This window comes from Rhinatrema bivittatum, chromosome 1 (genome assembly GCF_901001135.1).
Source record: "Rhinatrema bivittatum chromosome 1, aRhiBiv1.1, whole genome shotgun sequence".
Lineage (NCBI taxonomy): Eukaryota > Metazoa > Chordata > Amphibia > Gymnophiona > Rhinatrematidae > Rhinatrema > Rhinatrema bivittatum.
In genome coordinates this window covers 626,824,121-626,846,652 of record NC_042615.1, presented here as the reverse complement: position 1 = coordinate 626,846,652, position 22,532 = coordinate 626,824,121, and the positions used below count along the sequence as shown (strand labels likewise).

General features: G+C 46.9%; 1 protein-coding gene across 1 annotated transcript in view; it reads left to right on the top strand.

The window, feature by feature from the left end:
- MAN2A1 (mannosidase alpha class 2A member 1) overlaps positions 1-22,532 on the top strand; it is a 485,077-nt gene that overhangs the window by 204,761 nt on the left and 257,784 nt on the right. The window contains 1 exon segment of the mRNA XM_029571989.1: positions 1,547-1,724. Coding sequence (XP_029427849.1) covers positions 1,547-1,724 — 178 coding nt within the window.

Here is a 22,532-nt window from a genome sequence, read left to right as displayed (position 1 = left end):
TTTAAAGTTATCTATCTCCCGTCACACTCCTGTTCATGTTTAAAAAGAGACTAGCACGCTGCAGGAATGTGGCTCTAAGTAAGTGTTGTTGTGTCTTTTTCACAGTATTTTAGACTTGCAGCCGCGGATATAAATTCTAGTAGAGGTTGATTTATACATTAGATAGTCTTGGTGTGATTCTTGTGACTATATGAATTTGTAGTTCAAATCTTAGTCATGCTCCATTTTATTTTTTTATTATTCACAAGCTGATTTTTGTTTGACTAGCTGTGTTTCTAAGTTTTTTGTGTTTAAAGTTTTTATATTTTTTACAGACTTTAGCGTGGTTCCCCGTTTCACTAATTCACATACAATCATTGTTGAGTCTCATGTTGTAAGCCCTTTACATTTCTCAAATTCACATTCATTGTTAAGCCATATTTATGTTACCATCATGATTGTAGGAACCTCATACATGTAAAGGTTCATTCCTATTTGATACTGATGGTTTGGTCCAATATGTGTATTTCTACACTGTAACTTTTTTGTTTGAATCTTAACATTTTTGTTTTATGTATTTTTGCGCTTATTTAATCCCAATAATTTTTGGAAATAATAGACAAAACCAGTCTCACTATAGACGCTGAAGTGTAAAAACATGCTTAAGTGTAAAAACATGCTTATGCCTTTTTTTTTTTTGGCTTCCTTAAAACATCCTTTAATTGACTGGAAATTAATCCCAGAAATTTGCATTTTATAAACCCCTGAAATCGGAAATCCAAATTCTCATGTCCTTTGCATATGTTGTACATTTCTTTTCATAACCTAAGTCTTTCAAGATATGTGGCACTTTTTTTTTATTAGCATACTCTTATTCAAGCATTGCTGGTCATAAATTTGTCATTGTATTACATCTTAGGGACCCCATCTATAGGAATTATGTCTGAGAAAATAAGATTTCTCACAAAATGTGAATAGGGAAAAGTCTGTTGGTAAAAAGTACCTGCAGTCGTTAGTTGTGGTAAAATTTTTGTCTAATTTACTGTATTTTGAGTATATGCATTGTGGTAAAGAATATATTGCTGCTGTTTAGTGACAACATGAATTTTTAGATTTGGTTATATATATATTACAGTATAGAAATAAATTTGAATTACCTGTGAGTTTATATGATTTTGATACAATATATATCCTTTAATCATTTTTGTAAATTTTTGTTAGTTAACTATACAAGACAGTCTTATGTGATTTTGGAAAACATCTTCTAGGCTAGTATTTTTCAAAGTTTTTTGCAGCCCCTATAGATGGAGTTGGCTAAAATTAACTGAATATTTTTGGAAAAATTCAGTGCAGCAACCCAAAAAATGTTATGAGACCTAGGTTTTATAGTAACTGAATGATAAATACATACAGTAATTACTCATTTGTTAAATTTAGCTTGCTAATGTGCTTTGAATGGAATTTAATACTTTAATTTCAGTTGCTATACACTAATTGTTCATATCTTAATGAGTTGTATCACTCATATTCCTTACTGTGCCCTATGAAATCTTTTTTTTTTCTATAGGGCTTCGATGATTTTAGATCAGTATCGAAAGAAGTCGAAGCTTTTCCGCACTAATGTGCTTTTGGCTCCACTAGGAGATGATTTCCGCTACAGTGAAAGCTCAGAGTGGGATCAGCAGTACCAGAATTATCAGAAACTTTTTGATTACTTGAACTCTCATCCTGAGCTACATGTTAAGGTATGTGAAAATATTTTCCCTGTATGTACCCGGATCAGTCCAGACACCTGGGTTGTGACTCCGCACCAGCAGATGGAGACAGAGCAAAACTTGACAGGCTCCCTACATATAGTAAATATAGTAAGGCGCCACCCACAGCCCCTCAGTCTTTCTCTCTCCAGCAGATGGGGCAGGTCCACCCACAGTCTCTGGGATCCCTGGGGGTTTTTTTCTGTTAGTCAGGGATTCTGTTTGTTTGAGAGTAATTTGACATAATTATAGGGTAGAATTCTTTTACTTTTAAAAAAAAAAAAAAAAAAAGAAAGAAGATAGTTGTTTTTTTTCAATTTCAGAAGTCTCCCGTCGGTGGAGCCTCCCAGGGGGGTTGGCAGATCCTGAGGGGATCATCCTCCCCTGGTTGAGGCCGCTGCTGAGGGTCGAGGACCCGGCCGTGCCTGGCAGCAGCGCCGGGGTGACACCGGGGAGCCCGGTTCACTCACCCCCGCAGGAGCAGGACAGTCTTCAGCACCCCGGTCAGCGGCTAAGTATTTAAAAAAAACAAAAAACAAAAAACAGCTTGTTTTATTTTCGGACGCGCTGTCTCTCTCTCTCTCTCTCCGGTATCCTCGTCGGGGCTGCGCAGGGGGGAGTTGGGGACCGTGATTTGGTGTCTGTGCTTGCTTTCTCGCTGCGCTCCGGTCCGGGATGCCCAGGGGGAACGGCCTGCCGCGCGTGTGTCTCCCGTGATGGCATTTGTAGCAATTGCGTGTCGGGGGGCGAAGGACCGTCGGAGGGCGGTCGGGGGGGGGGTCGTCCTCGGGGGGTCCCGGTCGCCGCCGCGCGCCGTGCCGGCAGAGGCTGACAGGGCCGATCCGTTCCCGCTTAGCGCGGGAACGGCGGCCATTTTGAATTCCGTCCGGGAGGCCACAAGAAAAGCCCTGGGAAATGGCGGCCAGCCACCCCCTCTGTCTCCTCAGCGTCGGGATTCGGAGGGCGAGGTCCCAGGGGCCCGGGAAGCAGGGAGTCTGGTCTCGGGGGAGAACTCTTCTGATTCGGAGGGGTTTTTTTCTGAGGACTTTGCATTACTTTTAAAAAAAATTAGCGAAGTTCAAGCGGTCCAAACGGAAGGCACAGAAGGTCCCAGGGGGGGCAGGGAGGGTCGCTCCCACCCCCCGAAGAGGTCGGCCCGACGGACGGAAGGGTCGGGTCCGCCCCGGGTGAAGAGGCCGGCGCGAGGAGACTCTCGGGATTCCGATTCAGAGTCTACTCCCTCGGAGGAGGGGTCGGTCTCGGAGAATGCAGAAGGGCCCGAGGGGCCTGTTGATCCAAGTCCAGCCGGGCACAGGAAAAGGAGCGCACGCAGCGGATGGGGATGACCCCAAGGTCGTGCGGCTCTTCAAACGGGATGAGCTGTTTCCCCTTATCCCGGCGATCCTCGAGGAGCTGGGGGTGGAATCCCCCGCCGGTAGAGACCCGTCAGGGGGCGAATATGGATCCGGTGCTGTTGGGCCTCGCTGGGCCCGCAGTGGCTTTCCCGTTCCATTTTTCTGCTTCAGATATTTTGTTCCGGGAATGGGATACCCCGGAATTAGGCCTTAAGATGAGTAAGGCCATGGATAAGTTATATCCTCTACCTGAGGATGTCCTAGAATTGCTGCGCCTCCCGCGAGTGGACGCCGCGGTGTCGACAGTAATGAAGAGGTCTACCATCCCTGTCACCGGGGCCACCGCGCTCCGGGATGTTCAGGATCGGAAGCTGGAGGTTCAGCTCAAGAAGGTTTTTGAGGTCTCCGCCCTGGGAGTCAGGGCGGCTATTTGTAGTAATTTTGCGCTGAGAGCAGGGCTTCGCTGGGCCCAAAATTTGCAGGCGAATGCTGGTCTCTCTGAAGGGGAGGCCTCGCAAACGGATCACTTGGAAGCGGTGATTGCTTACAGCGCGGACGCTATGCACGACTTGCTGAGGACATCAGCCAGGGCGATGGTGTCGGCAGTCTCCGCTCGCCGTCTTCTCTGGCTCCGCAACTGGGCTGCGGATGGTACCTCTAAGGCTCATTTGGGCTCCTTGCCTTTCAAAGGGAAGCTGCTGTTTGGTAAACAGTTGGACGATCTGATGCAGTTCCTGAGCGAGAACAAGGCATTTAAGTTGCCGGAGGACAGGCCCAGACCTCGCTCCACTTTTTCACCGCGGAACCGTTTTCGGTCCAACCGGCGACAGAGACCGCAGAGATCGGCTGGGGCGGGGCAGCCCTACCGCTCGAGCTCTGGCCGGTCTTCCTCCTGGTCTCAGTCCTTTCGAGGGAAGAAGTTCCACAGAACAGGCGGGCCCTCGTCTGGATCGGGGTCCAAACCGGCCCAATGAAACGAGAAAGGTCCATTCCTCGCGGCAGCCTCCGGAAGCCGTCCCCAGGGTGGGGGCGAGGCTCGCCTCCTTTTACGAAGAATGGACCAGGATAACTTCAGACCAGTGGGTCCTCTGCGTGATACGAGACGGTTACTCGTTAGATTTTGCTCGTCTGCCAGTGGACAAGTTCCTCATGTCTCCCTGCAAGGCTATCGTCAAGCGAGCCGCGGTCAGGGCGACCCTGAGGCGCCTGGAAGGTTTAGGCGCCATTTCTCCCGTTCCCTCGACGCAACGGGGAAGGGGAAGGTACTCCATTTATTTCGTGGTTCCAAAGAAGGACGGCGCTTTCCGTCCCATCCTCGACCTGAAAGGAGTCAACAGGTGCCTTCGCGTTCCAAGATGGAGACGATCCGCTCGGTGGTGGCCGCGGTTCGGCCGGGCGAGTTCCTGGCATCACTGGATCTTACGGAGGCGTATCTTCACATCGGGATTCAGCCGGCCTACCACAGATATTTGAGGTTTTGCGTCCTAGGCAGGCACTATCAATTCAGGGCTCTTCCATTCGGCCTCGCCACGGCTCCACGCACCTTTACCAAAGTTATGGTGGTGGTGGCTGCCCAGCTCCGGAGGGAAGGGCTCCTGGTTCACCCTTACCTAGACGATTGGCTCATTCGGGCCAAGTCCGAGACCGAGTGCCGGCAAGCGATTGCCTGGGTCCTACAGCTCTTACGATCTCTCGGCTGGGTAGTCAACCTAGCCAAAAGTCATTTGGAGCCTACTCAGAGGTTGGAATACCTGGGGGCCTTGTTCGACACTGAGAGAGCCCGGGTGTCCCTGACTCAGGAACGAGTGGTCAAGCTCCAGGGGCAGGTGAAACGTCTTTTGTCCATGCGGTGCCCGCTGGTCTGCGATTATCTGATGGTTCTGGGTTCCATGGCATCGACGCTCGCCTTGGTTCCCTGGGCTTTTGCTCATCTGCGACCATTACAATCAGCGTTACTGTCCCGTTGGAAGCCGGTCTCGGAGGAGTTTCATCAGCCGCTGCCCCTCACGGTCCGGGCCAGGGCCAGCCTGCACTGGTGGCTCTCCACCGACCACCTGATGTGCGGAGTTTCTCTGCTCATGCCCACTTGGACGGTGGTGACGCCGGACGCCAGTCTCTCCGGGTGGGGAGCGGTCTGTGGGAGCCGCTCGGTGCAAGGTCAGTGGTCAAGTCAGCAGTCGCTGTGGTCCATCAACCGGTTGGAGACCAAGGCGGTGGCGTTGGCATTATGGGCCTTTCTTCCGTGGATACGGGGTCGGGCGGTCCGGGTTCTTTCGGACAACGCGACCACAGTGGCATATATCAATCGCCAGGGAGGCACAAGAAGTCAGCAAGTGGCGGTAGAGGCGTGTCAGTTGATGGCCTGGGCGGAACAACACCTCAGCAGCATAGCGGCGTCTCACATTGCAGGAGTAGACAACGTTCAGGCGGACTTCCTCAGCCGGCATCGGCTAGATCCGGGAGAGTGGGAGTTACCGGAGGTAGCGTATCGGCTCATCTGTGCCCAGTGGGGACAGCCACACCTGGATCTGATGGCCACCGCTCAAAACGCGAAGGCTCCGCGGTTCTTCAGCCGGCGGAGGGAGCAGGGCGCGGAAGGCGTTGACGCTTTGGTACTTCCTTGGCCCACGGACGTGTTGCTATATGTCTTTCCTCCGTGGCCTCTGATCGGCAAGGTTCTGCGGCGAATAGAGTTACATCCGACGGAGGTGATCTTGGTGGCGCCGGAGTGGCCAAGGCGCCCGTGGTTCGCGGACCTCATTCAGCTGGCGGAGGAGCCTCCGCTTCGTTTTCAAGGGGACGCGTCCCTCCTTCGACAGGGACCCGTCTGTTTGGAGGACGCGGATCACTTTTGTCTCGCGGCCTGGCTTTTGAAAGGGCGCGTTTGAGGACCAAGGGGTACTCTGAGGCAGTCATCACTACTTTGTTGAGGGCTAGGAAGCAGTCTACGTCCTTAACCTACTTGCGGGTATGGACAGTTTTTGAGGACTGGTGTAGTACTCACGAAGTAGATCCTATACGGCCCGCGGTGCCGGGGGTCCTCGCGTTTCTCCAGGAGGGCCTCTCGAAGGGACTGTCCTGGAGTACCCTGAAGGTCCAGGTAGCGGCTCTCGGTTGCCTTAGAGGTAAGGTCCGAGGTGTGTCCTTGGCTTGTCATCCGGATGTGGTGCGTTTTTTTCGTGGGGCTAAGCATTTACGTCCTCCTGTCCGTAATCCTTGTCCGTCGTGGAATTTAAATTGTGTGTTATCGGCTCTATGTGGAGCGCCGTTTGAACCAATCAAGCGGGCGACCCTTAAGGATCTTACTTTGAAGACGGTGTTTTTGGTAGCCATTACGTCCGCTCGTCGGGTCTCGGAGTTACAGGCTCTGTCTTGTAGAGAACCATTTTTGCGTTTTTCGGAGGCCGGAGTCTCCCTGCGGACGGTCCCGTCCTTTTCGCCCAAGGTGGTGTCCCCTTTTCACTTGAATCAGTCTGTGGACCTTCCGGGGTTTTCGGTCATTGATCCGCGGGACAAGGAGTCGAAGGAATTACGTAAACTCGATGTTCGCAGGGTTCTCATTCGTTATCTGGAGGTGACGAATCCTTTCTGGGTTTCTGACCATCTCTTTGTTCTTTGCTCCGGGCCTCGCCGGGGGGCTGCGGCTTCTCGGGCCACGATTGCGCGTTGGCTCAAGGACGTGATTAGTTCGGCGTATCTTCTGCAGGGCAAATTGGCGCCTAGGGGACTTCGGGCGCATTCGACTCGGGCGCAAGCTACATCCTGGGCGGAGGTTTCTCAGGTGTCCACGCAGGAGATCTGCAAGGCGGCGACGTGGAAGTCGTTGCATACTTTTACTAGGCATTACAGACTTGATGTCCAGGCGGCTGAGTCTCAGGGGTTTGGGGCGAGTGTTCTCCGAGCGGGACTCTCTGCTTCCCACCCTAGGCAATGAGCTCTGGTACATCCCAGGTGTCTGGACTGATCCGGGTACGTACCGGGAAAGGAAAATTAGTTCTTACCTGATAATTTTCGTTCCTGTAGTACCACGGATCAGTCCAGGCTCCCACCCGTCTGTTTTGTTTAGTTTAGCGCTGCAGAGAGAAGAGAGGGAGAGTCCGCTCGTTTTTATTCAGGTTCTGATTGTTACATGGTCATATTTTTGTACAAGGCCGTTCGCTTCTGGTTCTGACTGTTCTGTTCCAGGGGTGTTTTGCTGAATTGGCCTATGTTATTGAGTTTATAGTGAGTTAGTCGGGCATTCTTTTGCTTTGACATTACGTTCGACTGAGGGGCTGTGGGTGGCGCCTTACTATATGTAGGGAGCCCGTCAAGTTTTGCTCTGTCTCCATCTGCTGGTGCGGAGTCACAACCCAGGTGTCTGGACTGATCCGTGGTACTACAGGAACGAAAATTATCAGGTAAGAACTAATTTTCCTTTAGCACAAGATGTCAACCTGCTGTTAAATTGGGTTATGTGCAAACATGGATGATAGCATATAATTGACTAAAATTTGTTCTTATTTCTAATTTCATGGATGAGTGATGATGGTGTAGGATAATTCCTCTTGGCCTAGATGTTTGTGTAAATGAATAGAATGGAATGAATAATCTCATTGTAAATAGTTACACTTCAGTTTACTTAAAAACAAATGGCAAAATCTTAGGTAGCTGATTGCCTGGGTGATTACATTTTCATGACTGGAGCCTGCTATGTTGCATTCGGCTCTACATGCTACTGTTGTCCAGCGGGTAGCACACAGGAGCAAAGCATGAGGCCAAGACTAGCAGCAGAAGTTGTAGTAGGTGCTGGGTTTTGGCCTAGCAAGTGAGAGTAGCTGTTCAATATTCTGCAATTTCAATGACAATGACATTAGAAAGAAAAGGAGAAGGCCATGAAGTCAATGCACAACCTTTGGGAAGAGTAGGAATGGACCTAGAGCACCTGGAGGATCAGGCCAGAGACCAGTAGCACAGAGCACAAGAGGATCAGGCATGAGCTGCGGGTTTGGTTGAGTTTAATCAGATTTGGTATACCACTGTTCAGTTATAATAACAGCAGGTCTGGAGCCACAATGGCTGGAAGGAATAGGCATGGGTAGTGGGTCTGAAGCGCTGACCTTGAAAGCAGCAGACACAGGCAGTGGATCTAGAATACTATCACCAGGAAGAGCAGATGCAGGCTATAGGCTAAAGGGAACCAGGCTTCTAGAAGTAGAGATGGGAAAGGGCTTCAGTCTAGGATAAAATAGGTGGCAAAAGATGGAGGGGAAGGTTTAGGAAAAAAGGAATAGAATAGGAGAGAAGTGAACAAAAAGAAAAATGAAAAACATCCCTCCGCATCAGAGTAAAATAAGACAAAAAAAGCAAAGCAAAAAATAAAGCCCTAAAAAAATTTTTAAACCATGAAGAAAAAATATAGAATTTTTGCTGGTACCTAATTTTTCTAAACAATTTTTCCATACTTGTGAATATATATATATAAATAATCTGTTTCAGTTAGTGATCAAGGACTTCTTGCTCAACTTTTCATCTTCTGTGATCCTAACAGAGTGAGAATAGTTGTTGCCAAGTGCACGTTGTCTAACTGGCTAACAGATTATATCGCACAATGATATGCTCTAGCTGGCCTTTATATCCCAGATTCTGTCAACACTCATCAAGTAAGAGCTATGGCTACCTCTCTGACTCGCTTTAGAGCCATGTTCATTGAAGACATCTGTCAAGCTGCAACTTGGTCATCTGTTCACACCTTCATTTTCCATTATTGTCTGGACAATCTTTCCACAATTGATAGCATTGGGGAAGCAGGTTTGCACAGCTTGTTCACCCAGTAGTCCACTTTCCACGCAGGGGGTCCAGGTGGTTTTTTTCAGTAAGTGCTCCACTTGTGACCCTCAGCTTCTGACTCCCTGTGGCTGGTAGAGGTAGGTGTACGGTGTAGTCCTGTGATCGTGGGCTACACCGAGATAGGAGGGCGCGTTGTAATTGTCTCATATGAGCTCGCGCCCATGGTATCACCTCCAGAGTGGATGCCATGAGGCCGAGGACCTGTAGGTAATCCCAAGCTGTGGGCCGGCTGGCGCTCAGCAGGGCCTGCAGATGATTCCGGAGTTTCGACTTCCTTTTGGAGGTCAGGCTGACCTTGTCTTCCTGGGTGTCGAATTGAACCCCTAGGTATTTCAGCGACTGGGACGGCTGTAGGGAACTCTTGTTTATGTTGACTACCCATCCTAGGCTTTCCAGAAGAGCTATAACTCTGGTTGCTCAGTGGCTCTCCTCCGGTGACTTTGCCCTGATCAGCCAATCGTCTAGGTAGGGATGGACGAGAATTCCTTCCTTCCTGAGTGCTGCTGCCACTATTACTATGACCTTGGTAAAGATCCGCGGCGCGGTGGCTAACCCGAAGGGTAAAGCTCGGAACTGGAAGTGCTGATTCAGTACTTTGAAGCGTAAATAGTGCTGGTGATCCCGATGGATTGGGATATGCAAATAGGCTTCTGACAAATCTAGGGAGGTGAGAAACTCCCCTGGCTGTACTGCATTCTTGACAGACCGCAGAGTTTCCATGCGAAAGCTGGGGACCCGTAGGTGTCGGTTGACTGACTTGAGGTCCAGGACAGGCCTGAAAGTGCCCTCCTTCTTGGGTACTATGAAATAAATGGAATAATGTCCAGAATTTATCTCCCCTGCAGGCACTGGGATTATGGCTTTTAGTGCCAGGAGCCTCTGTAAGGTAACTTCTAGTGCCGCCTTCTTGAGAGGCGAACAAGGAGATTCCACAAACTTGTCCGGCGGGAGCCGAAGAAAATCCAGGTAATATCCTTCTCGGATGATGGCGAGAAGTAATTGGTCCGAAGTAATCTCGACCCACCTGCGGTAGAAGTAATTGGTCCGAAGTAATCTCGACCCACCTGCGGTAGAAGAGGGTTAGCTTGCCCCCTATGGCTGCTACCCCCGGATGGGTCGGCTGATTGTCATTGTGGATTGCGGCCTGGACCAGAACCCGAGCCGGTTCTCCTCTTGTTGTGCTTCGTCCGAAAGGACTGGTTCCTGGCCTGAGAACGAGGTGCTTGGTAGCGAGCCCTGTAAGGGTTGAAGCGCTGAGTTTCTACCTCTGGATGGTCTGGAAAAAGATCGCTAGCTCCTCCTCGACCTGTCTTCTGGGAGACTGGGTAATGGAGAGGCACCCCATTTATTAGCCAATTGCTCGAGATCGCTGCCGAACAGTAGGGATCCCTTAAAGGGCATTCTTGTGAGGCGTGTCTTGGAGGAAGAGTCGGCCACCCAATTACGTAGCCAGAGCTGTCTCCTGGCTGCCACTGAGGATGACACTCCCTTGGCTGCCGTACGGACGAGGTCGGAGGCTGCGTCAGTGAGAAATGCGAGAGCTGATTCCATGTCTTCTCCCGGGGTGTTGTTTCTAGCTTGTGATAAACAGGAACGCGTCACCACCGTGCAGCAGGTCGCGATTCGTAGAGACATGGCTGCTACCTCGAAGGCTTGTTTCAGAATGGTGTCCATGCGCCGGTCATGTGTATCCTTGAGGGCCGCTCCCCCCTCAACCGGAATGGCGGTGCACTTCACAATTGCGTTAACTATGGCGTCTACCTTGGGGCACGCCAGCAGCTCCTTGGACACCGGGTTCAGAGGGTACATGCCTGACAGGGCCCAACACCCTTGGAATGAGGCCTCCGGCGCATTCCATTCCAGATCGATTAGCTGCTGTGCTGCTTGTAGGAGGGGAAAATGGTGAGCTGTTTGGCGCAGGCCCTCTAACATGGGGTTTATTTTAAGGTCCCCTGGGGTGTCCTGGCCCGGAATGGCCAGTTCTGATAGGCATTGTGAGACCAGGCCTGGAAGATCCTCTTTCCGAAAGAAGCTTCTCATGGTCCGATATGGTTCTATCTCCGAGGGAAGTTCTCCCTCCTCGGGGGGGTTCCTCATCTTCCTCGGAGCAGTCCGAAGCCCCATAGGTGGGGCTTCCGGGTGGCGAGTGGCCGTGCCTAGGTCTCGAGGGTCCAGGGGCCGGATCATCCGGAACAGAAAGACCCAGTCGAGGAGCAGACTGCATCTGGACAAAGGTGTAGATCCCCTTGAATAATTCCACCCAGGAGAGTGAAGCCAGATCTGGCCTTAGGGGCACCAGGTCTCTCGGGTTCCCTGGCTACTCCCCGCAGCCTGCTAAGTCTGGAGTGTTCCCTGAGGAACCGCTGGGCTGGGACTGGTCCTGTCCTGGAACTCCAATGGCCTCCTCACATTGGGTACATAGTGAGTCTGCTTCCTCGCTCTGTGTGGCTCTGAGGTTGCATGCTGAGCAGAGACTTAGAGCTCTGGAGGTGCCGGCTCTGTGGGCGTATGGGCTCTCTTATGCTCCATACGCTTTGCAATACGTATCGCCTACTAATATGCGCTTGTCTTATGAGTGTGCGCTTATCAACCTGCGCTTAGCTGCATGCGCCTATGCACGGGCGTCTTATGGACGTGCGCCTAAGAACAGGCGTCTTATGAGCGTGCCCCTATGAATGTGCGCCTACCAACGGCGGCTTATGAACGTGCGCCTATGAACGTGCGCCTAACCTAGCGGCGTGCGCTTAGCCAGCCTGCGCCTATCCGCATGTGCTTAGCAACGGGCGCCTATCTCAGCGTGCGTACAGCAACGTGCGTCTAAGTGGCGAAGGCGAGTAGGCAGGTAAAATGGCGACCTCCTTGGCGAGCTGCCACGTAGGCAGGCCCCGCAAATCCACACTTCCTCGGAGACCCCAGTAAAGATGTACGCCTTACCTTGTCTTCGGCGCTTCACGGCTGCGACCCGGGCGGTCTCCGGCTGCAGGGGGAGAGGGTAAGTACCTTCACCGCTGCGCTCAAGGAAGTGCACCCCCGCTGCCTCTAGGCCGCGCCCGAACTCGTCTCGCTCGGGGGCCAAGTCCACGCCGGGACCGAGGCTGCCTCTGCCGCGCCCGAGCCCTTCTCACTCGGGGGCTAGGTCCCTACCGCGAGTCGGCCACCGGACCGAGGCTCCTACCTCCAAGGGACCACGGAAGTCAGCTCGGGAAACTCAACTGGGGGAGGGACCGACTGGTATCACTGCAGGAGTGCGGGGCTCATCTTCAGTAGGTTTCTTCTAGGAATTTAGTCGTTAGAATTTGGAAACGGAAATTACTGAATTGCTACACTTCCTGTGGGGGTATATGTACCCGTGCTGACGTCAGATCAACTGCTAGCACGAGCACACTATACCCACTTGTTTTGAGTCCATCTGCTACACGCTAGGAAAGTATTGCTATTTTTTTTCTTGTTAAATATCTATTCTGCTTGCACATTCAAGTTATTATTCTTGAAAATGTAATGTATACAAATTGTATACAAATTGCCAGAAGAAATACCATTTTCAAGGGCAGTAGCCTCAGGGAAAGGGTATGCATCGGTCGAAAGGTAGGGCCTGCAAAAAAATCCAGAACTAGATTAGGATTCCACAAGGGCACCGGTAAGTGCAAAGGAGGACTAAGATGCTTCACTCCTTTCAAGAAACGGACTACATCTGACCTCAGAAACAGGCAAGAGCCACCATCTGAACCTTCAAGGAATTAAGGTGCCTAACAAGCGCCTGACAATATTGTGCCTATATAAGTGCCAAACCTGAACTTCCTCGGGATACTCAAGACAATACATACAAAAAAGTGCTTGCCCACACACAAATGGACACTCCTATGCGCCTAGCTAAGTGCCCAACTAAGTGCTCAACCAAACTCACGATGAGCCACACATTAGGGTGCACTAGAATGATCCAACGGAACTGAAGAGGGCAGTCCGCAACGCACAAAAAAGTGCAAAAACACCACCGCGCCCTATCATGTGGCGAACAGAGCCTTGGAATGGGGCCTAGCCGCAAGGATTGCTCCCGTCCCCAGACTACCACCGGAGGTGGGAATGACCATTGAATCCATGCGCCAAGAATGAAGACTGGGGGGGAGGAATCCCTAGTGAACTACCCTTCTGTACATTTTTATTTTTTAATATAAACACAAGTCTACACCAGTTGAAAAACCAGCTCCCGGACCAAGGCACTCATCTGAGGGACCACAGAAATCACCTCAGGAATTCTCAACTGATGGAGGGGAGAGTAAGGCAAATTAATTTCCTTCTTCTTTTCTCCTTCAAAATTTTAAAGCAATCCCCAGTAGGGAAATGCACGTCTACCATCTGCTAGAGATGGAGAATACTGGCGGGCTGTCACTGCAGATGTATATATACTGTGATGTCAGCTTTGCTTTTTCTCCATCTGCTGGTAAAGGTGCATAACCCACTGGTTTTGGATTCATCTGTCCGTACGCTAAGAAACACTTATGGCAACAAATTCCAGAATTTAATTATGCGTTGAGTGAAAAAGAACTATCTCCGATTAGTTTTAAATGTGCCCCATGCTAACTTATGGAGTGCCCCCATGTCTTTCTACTATCCGAAAGAGTAAATAACTGATTTACATCTACCCGTTCTAGACCTCTCATAATTTTAAACATCTCTATCATATCCCCCCTCAGCCGTCTCTTCTCCAAGCTGAAAAGTCCTAACCTCTTTAGTCTTTCCTCATAGGGGAGCTGTTCCATTCCACTTATCATTTTGGTAGCCCTTCTCTGTACCTTCTCCATCGCAATTATATCTTTTTTGAGATGCGGCGACCAGAATTGTACACAGTATTCAAGGTGTGGTCTCACCATGGAGCGATACAGAGGCATTATGACATTTTCTGTTTTATTCACCATTCCCTTTCTAATAATTCCCAACATTGTTTGCTTTTTTGACTGCCGCAGCACACTGAACTGACGATTTCAATGTGTTATCCACTATGACGCCTAGATCTCTTTCTTGGGTTGTAGCACCTAATATGGAACCCAACATTGTGTAATTATAGCATGGGTTATTTTTCCATATATGCATCACCTTGCACTTATCCACATTAAATTTAATCTGCCATTTGGATGCCCAATTTTCCAGTCTCACAAGGTCTTCCTGCAATTTATCACAATCTGCTTGTGATGTAACTACTCTGAACAATTTTGTGTCATCTGCAAATTTGATTATCTCACTCGTCGTATTTCTTTCCAGATCATTTATAAATATATTGAAAAGTAAGGGTCCCAATACAGATCCCTGAGGCACTCCACTGTCCACTCCCTTTCACTGAGAAAATTGTCCATTTAATCCTACTCTCTGTATCACCCTACCTGTGAATAAGCAAGGGTAAATATTATACTGGGTCCTAGTATAACAATACACCACCTACTGAGGAAACAAAACAAACCCGATTGCTGTAGATCCCTATACAGACACTACATGCTAGCAGAATCTGTCATCATGGTCACACTCGCAGAGCAGAGCCAGACCCTCACCAAATACAGAATACAAAATAAAGGAGCACAAATTAGAAAAAACTGAAATGGAAACCCCAAGAAGCCAGACTCTGTGTATTAACAATGGAAAAACAGAACCACCATTCCTCATAAAACAAATAAAATCAAGAAACATAAAGCATCAGTTATAATAGTAAAACCATACTAATAAAATAATACATTAAAACTACTGATACATAGAATTTCTGTTAATTAAAATCATATACAGTTTTTACAATTTCCCAAACACCAATAAAATATTTCAAAACAGCACATATATCAAATAACACACAATAATTAAAACTAATAAGGATTTTAAAAAGCCCCTGCTGTCCATACATGGGAGCTCTTGATTTCCAGTCACCCTGATATTGTCGAGGATTAGGAGGTTATCCTCTCTCTCTCACACATACTCACATGTCCATTCTCTCTCACACACATACACTGTCACATACATACACATTCATGCTCTTATATCCAACCATAACTTCTCCCTCTCACAGACACTGACACACTCTCAGGCTGTAAGATACTCTCTCCCCCTCCATACACACCCCTCCCACACACACACTCTTACTCCCCTGGATTTTCTGATACACACTCATGCTCTCACTGGCTCCCTCACAACCTCAGAGCCTCTCTCATTCCTCTGCTGCCACTGTCACTAGTGCCGCGTGGCTATTGGGGAGGTGCTGATTGCTGCTACTGGCACTGAAGCCCATTCTGCTGCCTCCTCTGTGCAGGCCCCATGGGCTTCCAGTTTCTCCATGCTGATCTCGTACATTGTGAGATCCGCATAGAGAAAGTGCTACTCTTGCACATTCCTCGATCTTGAATTCCCCTTCAATCTACACTCCTCCAACAGACAGACTAGAGATATTCACAAAGGAACTCTGAAATTTCCTCCGACTAAAGCCACACACCTCTCCTCGACCAAAGACCGAGCGTTCTCGATTGCAGGCCCTTCTATCTGGAATAATATCCCTTCAGACCCAGATTGGAACCCTGCCTTTTAACATTCAGAAAAAAACTCAAGACGTGGCTCTTTCACCAAACCTTCGGGGATCTCCCAGACAATCACTAGTTGCCCTTCTCTTACCTGGACGACGGTCTTTGATCTTCATGAACGATGGACTATGGCACTTCTAGGTTAAAGCACCTTAAGCTTTAACCCGTATTCTCTATTGTATTTCTTGATTATTACCTGCCTTTACTTTCTTCCAGCTACGTAAGCTTCCAAGTTCTTACTCCTTGTTGAATGTAACTTTGCCTTATTCATCTCTATTGTTTAATTTACTTTAGTTAAGCTTCAGTTATACCCTTGTTAAATGTAAACCGATCCGATATGGTTATTACTAGGAAGGTCGGTATAAAAAAGTGTTAAATAAATAAATAATTCCCAAAGATTACATGTGCCAATCAGTAAAAAGTAATTTATTTTTTTTTTACATCTGCTGTCTGATCTTAGTTTTCTAATCTGTTGGTCACAGGATTTTTTTCCCCACCTTCCCTTTCTTATTTTTTTGCCAATTCCTTTTATATTGCCTTTTTTTCTATTTCTTTTCTCTCCATCTGTCTTCTTCCCTCAAACACACAGTCAGGTTCTCATTCTCACATGCTTTCTCTCTCACACTCTCTCACACTCTCTCACACACTCACATGCTCTCTCTCATACAATCATTCATACACACACAGTCTCTCACTGGCACATGCTGTCTGAGTCTCACACACACACTCTCTCTTACTCCCACATGCTGTCCTGCTCAAGCACAGGCTCTCACTGTCACATGCTGTCTCTCTCTCACACACAGAGGCTCTCACATGCTGTCTGTGCAAACATTCAGGTCTTCACTCCCACACAGAGTCTCTCAACTCATCTCATACACGCACACATACACATTCTACAAACCCTCAGCCTCTCTCTCACCTCTGGGCCTCCTCTTCACGGGCTGCTGCAGGATGGGCTCTGCAGCGGCCCTGGGCTTCTTAGGCCGCGCTGCTCCTCTTCTGCACGCGGCTGATGCTCCTCCTCCTTCCTGCCCGTGCGGCTCCGGCAACATTTTTCTTCCAGGGCCGCATGGGCAGGAAGGAGGAGGAGCACCTGCATGTTTAGATGCGACTGTTTTCTGTGGGCCGTGGTGACGTGAGGTCCACCACGGCCCTGCTGCTCTTCTTGCTTTTTGGGTCATGCCTCCTCCCTTTTGGGGTTGGAGGAGGCGGGTCTCCAGCCTCGCCCCGCATTCCCACGGCAGCCAATGATCGGTAGCCGTGGAGAGTGGCGCTGCAGACCGGCAAAAAACCGCCCAACGGCCTGGTCCCGGTCCGCGGACCGGTGGTTGGGGACCCCTGTTCTATGGTACCTAAAGATTGGAGGGTGGCCAATGCAACACTGGTTTTTAAAACGGGTTTCAGGGGTGATCTGGGAAACTACAGACCAGTGTGAGCCTGACATCAATGTCAGGAAAAATGGTTGAAACTATTCTAAAGAACAAAATTGCTGAACATATAGAATGACAGTTTAATGGAACAAAGTCAACATTGATTTAGCCAAGGAAAGTCTTGTCTCACCAATTTAATACCTTTTTTTTTTTTTGAAGGCGTGAAAAAACATGTGGATAAAAGTGAGCCAGTTTATAGTGTATCTTGATTTTCAGAAAGCATTTGACAAGATACCTCGTGAGAGACTCTTGAGGAAATTAAAATGTCATGGGACTGGAGGCAATTTTCTATTGTGGACTGAGAAATGGTTAAGATAGAAAAGAGTGAGGCTAAATGGTCAATTTTCTCAATAGAGAAAGGTGAATAGTGGAGTCTTCCAGAGATCTGTACTAGGACTGCAGTTTATTTATTTTTTAACATTTATAAATGACCCAGAGATAGGAATGAGTGTGGTGATCAAATTTGTTGCTGATACAAAATTATTCTAAATTGTTAAATCACAAGAAGACTGAGAAATTGCCAGAGGAACTTGCAAGACTGGGAGATTGGGCATCCAAATGGCAGATGACATTTAATGCGGGCAAGTGCTAATGTAGGCAAGTACACAATACAAGGTTCCACATTAGGAATCACCACCCAGGAAAATGATCTAGGCATCATCGTGGATACTATGTTGAAATCCTCGCTTCAGTGTACAGCGACAGCAGCCAAGAAAGCAGATAGAATTGTAGGAATTATTAGGAAAGGTATGGAGAATAAAACAGAAAATATTCTAATGTCTCTGTATTGCTCCATGGTGCACCTCACGTATTCTGAGCAGGGTCTGCTCATCGCATCTCAAAAAAGATACAGCGGAATTAGAAAAGGTACAGAGAAGGGTGACCAAAATGATAAAGGGAATAGAACAATTCCCCTATGAGGAAAGGCTAAAGAGGTTAAGGCTCTTCAGCTTGGAGAAGAGATGGCAGAGGGAGATGTTAGAGATCTATAAAATAATGAATTGAATGGAACAGGTAACGTGAATCGGTTGTTTACTCTTTCAAAAAGTACAAAGATGAGGGGAGGTTCAATGAATTTACTAGATGAATATTTTTTCTTATTTGTCTTAAATTTATCTTTTACTCAACACATAATTAAATTCTGGAATTTGCCAGAAGGTGTGGTGAAAGCTGTTAGTGTAGCTGGGTTTAAAAAAGGTTTAGACAAGTTCCTGGAAGAAAAGTCCATAAACCATTGTTAAGGTGGACTTGGGGAAATCCACTGCTTAACCCTGGGATAAGGAACATGGAATCTATTTACCTTTTGGGATCCTACCAAGTACCTGTGACCTGGATTGGTCACTGTTGGAAACAGGATACTGCTCTTGATGGACCTTTGGACTGACCCAGTATGGCAAATCTTAAGTTCGTAAGTCCTTGTGTGTCAGCATTACATGACAGCAAGGGTTTGGTGTTTGACAACACAAAAGCAGGGTGATCTTTCTCAAAGGCTACCATCTTTGTCCACACCTGGGTTGCCTAGTCTCCCCTCTTGGATTCTGCAAGTGAGTCCACACCAGGTTTGGGACTGAGTCATTTCAGAAGAGAGTGCTGTCCATCAAAGATTGGCAGGGCAATAAGAAAACAGCTACTACATAAATGCAAAGGACCCAAACCAGGAGTTTAAACACCTAGAATATTGACAAGATGTTAGTGGGCAAATACATGTCCTACAAGAGTAACTAGAAACAAAGGAGTAACAGAGTGCATCTTGGAAGCAACGTTACATGGAAGTATTCTACCCCACGTTTGTAGTGAGTACCATAGAATGGAACCAGTCCATTGTCCGTCTTTCCATGTGAGAAACTCTTCAAAGCAAGACCTTGCATGTGTTGTGTTCTATACCTTATATCTAATTTTCTACTCATCACTTCTACTTTGCCTACCATCTTCAAGGTTCCTACACAAAGACCTTACCGCTCACTGATTCTCCAGCTACAGTGCATTATAGATTTTAGCTATGAGATGGAAGTATATGTGACACTGATCCCACAGGTTGTCATGCTGGAAGTGATGGCGCATCAACACATTAGGACAAGCTCTGTGTGCAGACTTAAGGACCCTGCTCACAAGAACTTTTCCTCTATATCTGGAATAATCAGTGAAGGGGATTATATAGATAGCCTCTATAGGCACTACATATTTTAGTTGATCAGAGGGTAGTTTTCTTCCAGCCATAAGACAGAAACCTTTTTCGCCATATCTACCCTCCTAAAATTTGACAAACTGCTGAGCACCACAGGATCAAGACGTTAGGGTGGCCCCTGAAACGTTTGCTACCACATTTGAGAATAAGCACGTGTGTGTCTCATACAATGTGCACACAGATTAAAAGAGCTTGGGGATGTGGTAGTTTTATTCCCTCTCACAGGGTGGAATGAGAGCCACTCGTGTATAGTCTATGGCACCCAATACATTAAGGAACGGTGCTATGTCATAGAAATATGTCTTCACAGCCTACAGTTAATGTCTCTTTGAAGGAAATCTAAATGTGCAGTCAAATATGGATGCACAAAGCTCAGAGCTCTTGGTGCTAAGACCTAGTAAACCTTGTTTATAACATGCCCCCTACAACATTGACATTTGTTGGAAAGAAGCCAGAAACCAGGAAATGCGGCGAGCTCAACAGTCACTAGGCCTAGAATGGCATAGGACCTAACTGTGACAAGATCCAGTACTTCTTTTTGTTCCTCATATAATGCCATAATGGCCTGTGAGCTCAGTCGATACCTCCTGATCACTACCACCTCAGGAAGACCAAGCAATGTGGTATGGACAGGAAATATTTGCTCCCACCTGACCCAACATCACCTCCTACGTGGTGGACCCAAGCCCCTGCAGGTCCACTGCCCATCTTCCTCCTGCTGTGGCTCTTGCATAGGTGACATTTCAGCCATCCTGGCCTCTCACTGGTGCTGATTTGTTTCCATCTGCTGCAAAGCAGCCAAAAGCGACAATAGCTGCCAAACATTTTGACAGGCCAGCAAGGAGGTTCTTTTTATTACTCTAGAGCTCACTATGTGGGTCAGAAGTGTGTGGACCCAAAAATATCATAAGTGATTTTTGCATGATATTTCATGTCTTGACAAATAATTACTCATTTTTTCCCAAAATCTGCGATATTTTCTGCTGTAACACATTATACCATGAGCAGCAGTTAACTTCCATTAGTGTATTTTGCATCTATTTTGCACATTTACATAAAAATGATCAAAAAAAGTTTTTAACTTGTGATGTACTATTTTGTTTTGTTTTTTTTGCACAAAATGAAAAAAAATCTCACAAAATCAGACATTTAATGCTTGATAAGGCTATTTTTCACATTAATGCCCTAGTGTAGCTTAGTAAATGAGCCCCTTAGATTGCAAGTGTTCTGGGGACAGGAAAATACCTATATTATCCTGAATGTAACTTAACTTGGGCTGTGATAGATAATCCAAATAAATAACTAATCAAAGACTAGAAATAGAAATGTTAATACAGAAACTGAACTGGCAACACCAAGAATCCAAACTCTGTATGTACTGTAACATCAAAGAAATAAAAACAGAAATGCATTTCCTTTTGTGTTTTGCAAAATACAACCATATCAGAGATGTACATTTTCCAAGGCTGACAGAGAAAATCAAAAACATCCCACAAAAAATGAGCAGAAAATCTCTAAAGAAACCAGGGAAACAGGAGAAAGCAAGTTGCTTACCCGTAACTAGAGTTCTCTGTAGACAACAGAATAAATCAGCCATAACCAGTAAGTGATGTTATCTGATGACACCAACGAAGACCCATCCGTCAGAGCTCAGAAGTCTTCTAGCATGAATCGAACTTCCCGCATTTGGTCACTGTCTTGTGACCTTAGTTTTCTCCAGAGCTTTAAATTTGAGTAGTTGACTCTTCAGGGAGCAGGCAGGTATTAAGCTTGGCTAATTCATCCTGTCTACAGATAACTCTGATAAAAAGGTAAACAAATTTGCTTTCTCTGTCCATAAGCAGGTTTAAATCAGCTATAACTTGTGAGTCCCAAGCTGAAGGTGGTCTTGTGAACAATTACTTAACAACCCAGACCTAATCGTAAAGAATGGACTAGTGGGTGAAAAGGGCTGTGCAAAATTGCATGCCCAAAGAGATACTGTTTCTTCAGGATGTAGTGTCCAGACTGTAGTGGAATGTGAAGATGGGGATGCAGCTTTGCATGTATATTCAATAGAAGTGGTTCTCAGATGAGCCACTGAATTTGCCATGGCTCTCACCTGATGAGCCTTCACTGAGTCTATAACCTGTAATCCAGTTAGTATATTGCAACGTGCACAATACAGTCACCAATTTGAAAGTTCTCCTAGCAACTGCCCCTTCAAACCAGTTGAGATCAAGGACACCAACATTGAGAACCTGGACAGTGAGACTGGAGTCCTCTGAAAGTAGTAGTACATTACTCCAGTTCTGTGCTCCCTGATCAGTGGAGGCCTGATTTTAAAATGTATTTAGTTTATTTATTTATTTATTTAAAATCTCTTCTATAAACCGTCAAGTTAATTTACCATCACAACGGTTACAAAAAGGCACTAAAGGAAAAACTTTAATGGGTATAGATTAACAAATTGCAGTTCTCATTCATAAATGCTGAATAATGTAAAGGCACCATGAATTAACACTATTCTATGCACTTTCCAAAACTCTGAAAATCTCTCAGTAAGGATTTACTGAAAGTACTTGTCAATTTGGCAAGTCCATTTTGTTGAAACTGGCAAAACAGCATTTTCTATGGATGGCCTGATAGTTTGGAACGCGCTTCCAGCTTTTCTTCAGTCTTTCTCTCAGATTCACAGGCCTCTAAAAAGGTCTTGAAGACATTCATATTTTGGAGTGTGTTCAACCTGTCAGAAGACATTTAAAAGAAAAATAAAATATCTATTCTAAATCCAGCAGCAGCTTGGTATCTCAAGTAGGATTTATTTAAGATTTTGATTTATTATGCATGTTTTATATGCTCCCTTGCCCTGAATCTTGGGAGAGCACAGGATATAAATCATTTTAAATAAATAGTACACTAGGGCTCTCTTACAGTTCAAAGAGTGATGAGCCCATTCTCCTGGCCTTGGAAGAAATGTAGGTAGTACAATTGACTGGTTGATATGGAAAACAAATGCCACTTTCAGAAGAAACTTAGGGTGGGTGCATAACACTGTTGTGAGAAAATCTTATTTTGTGTTCTATGTTAAGGATGTGCCTCCGTCCATTGGCCTCCATCTGTTGTTTGTAAACCGGTATGATGTGCAAATGGCTATCTGTATATAAAAAATGTTAAATAAATAAAAGTGAAAGTATGACAAATAGTGAATTTCAGGCTTTTATTTCTTGTTTGTCCCAAAGTAACAGCCACAAGTAATACCACCTTCCAAGTGAGAAACTTCATGTTCATCAATTTGAGTGGTTCCAAGGAAGATTTCATGAGTTGAGCCAGAGTTATACTTAGGTTCCATGGCACTGGTGGCTTACTAACTGGAGCTGTGGTATGCCAGTCAATTCATGATGTTTGACTCTAAAAAGTGGGGAGAGAGAGATGAGCTCCATCTACCTGCTATCGATAAGCCACAATGGCTC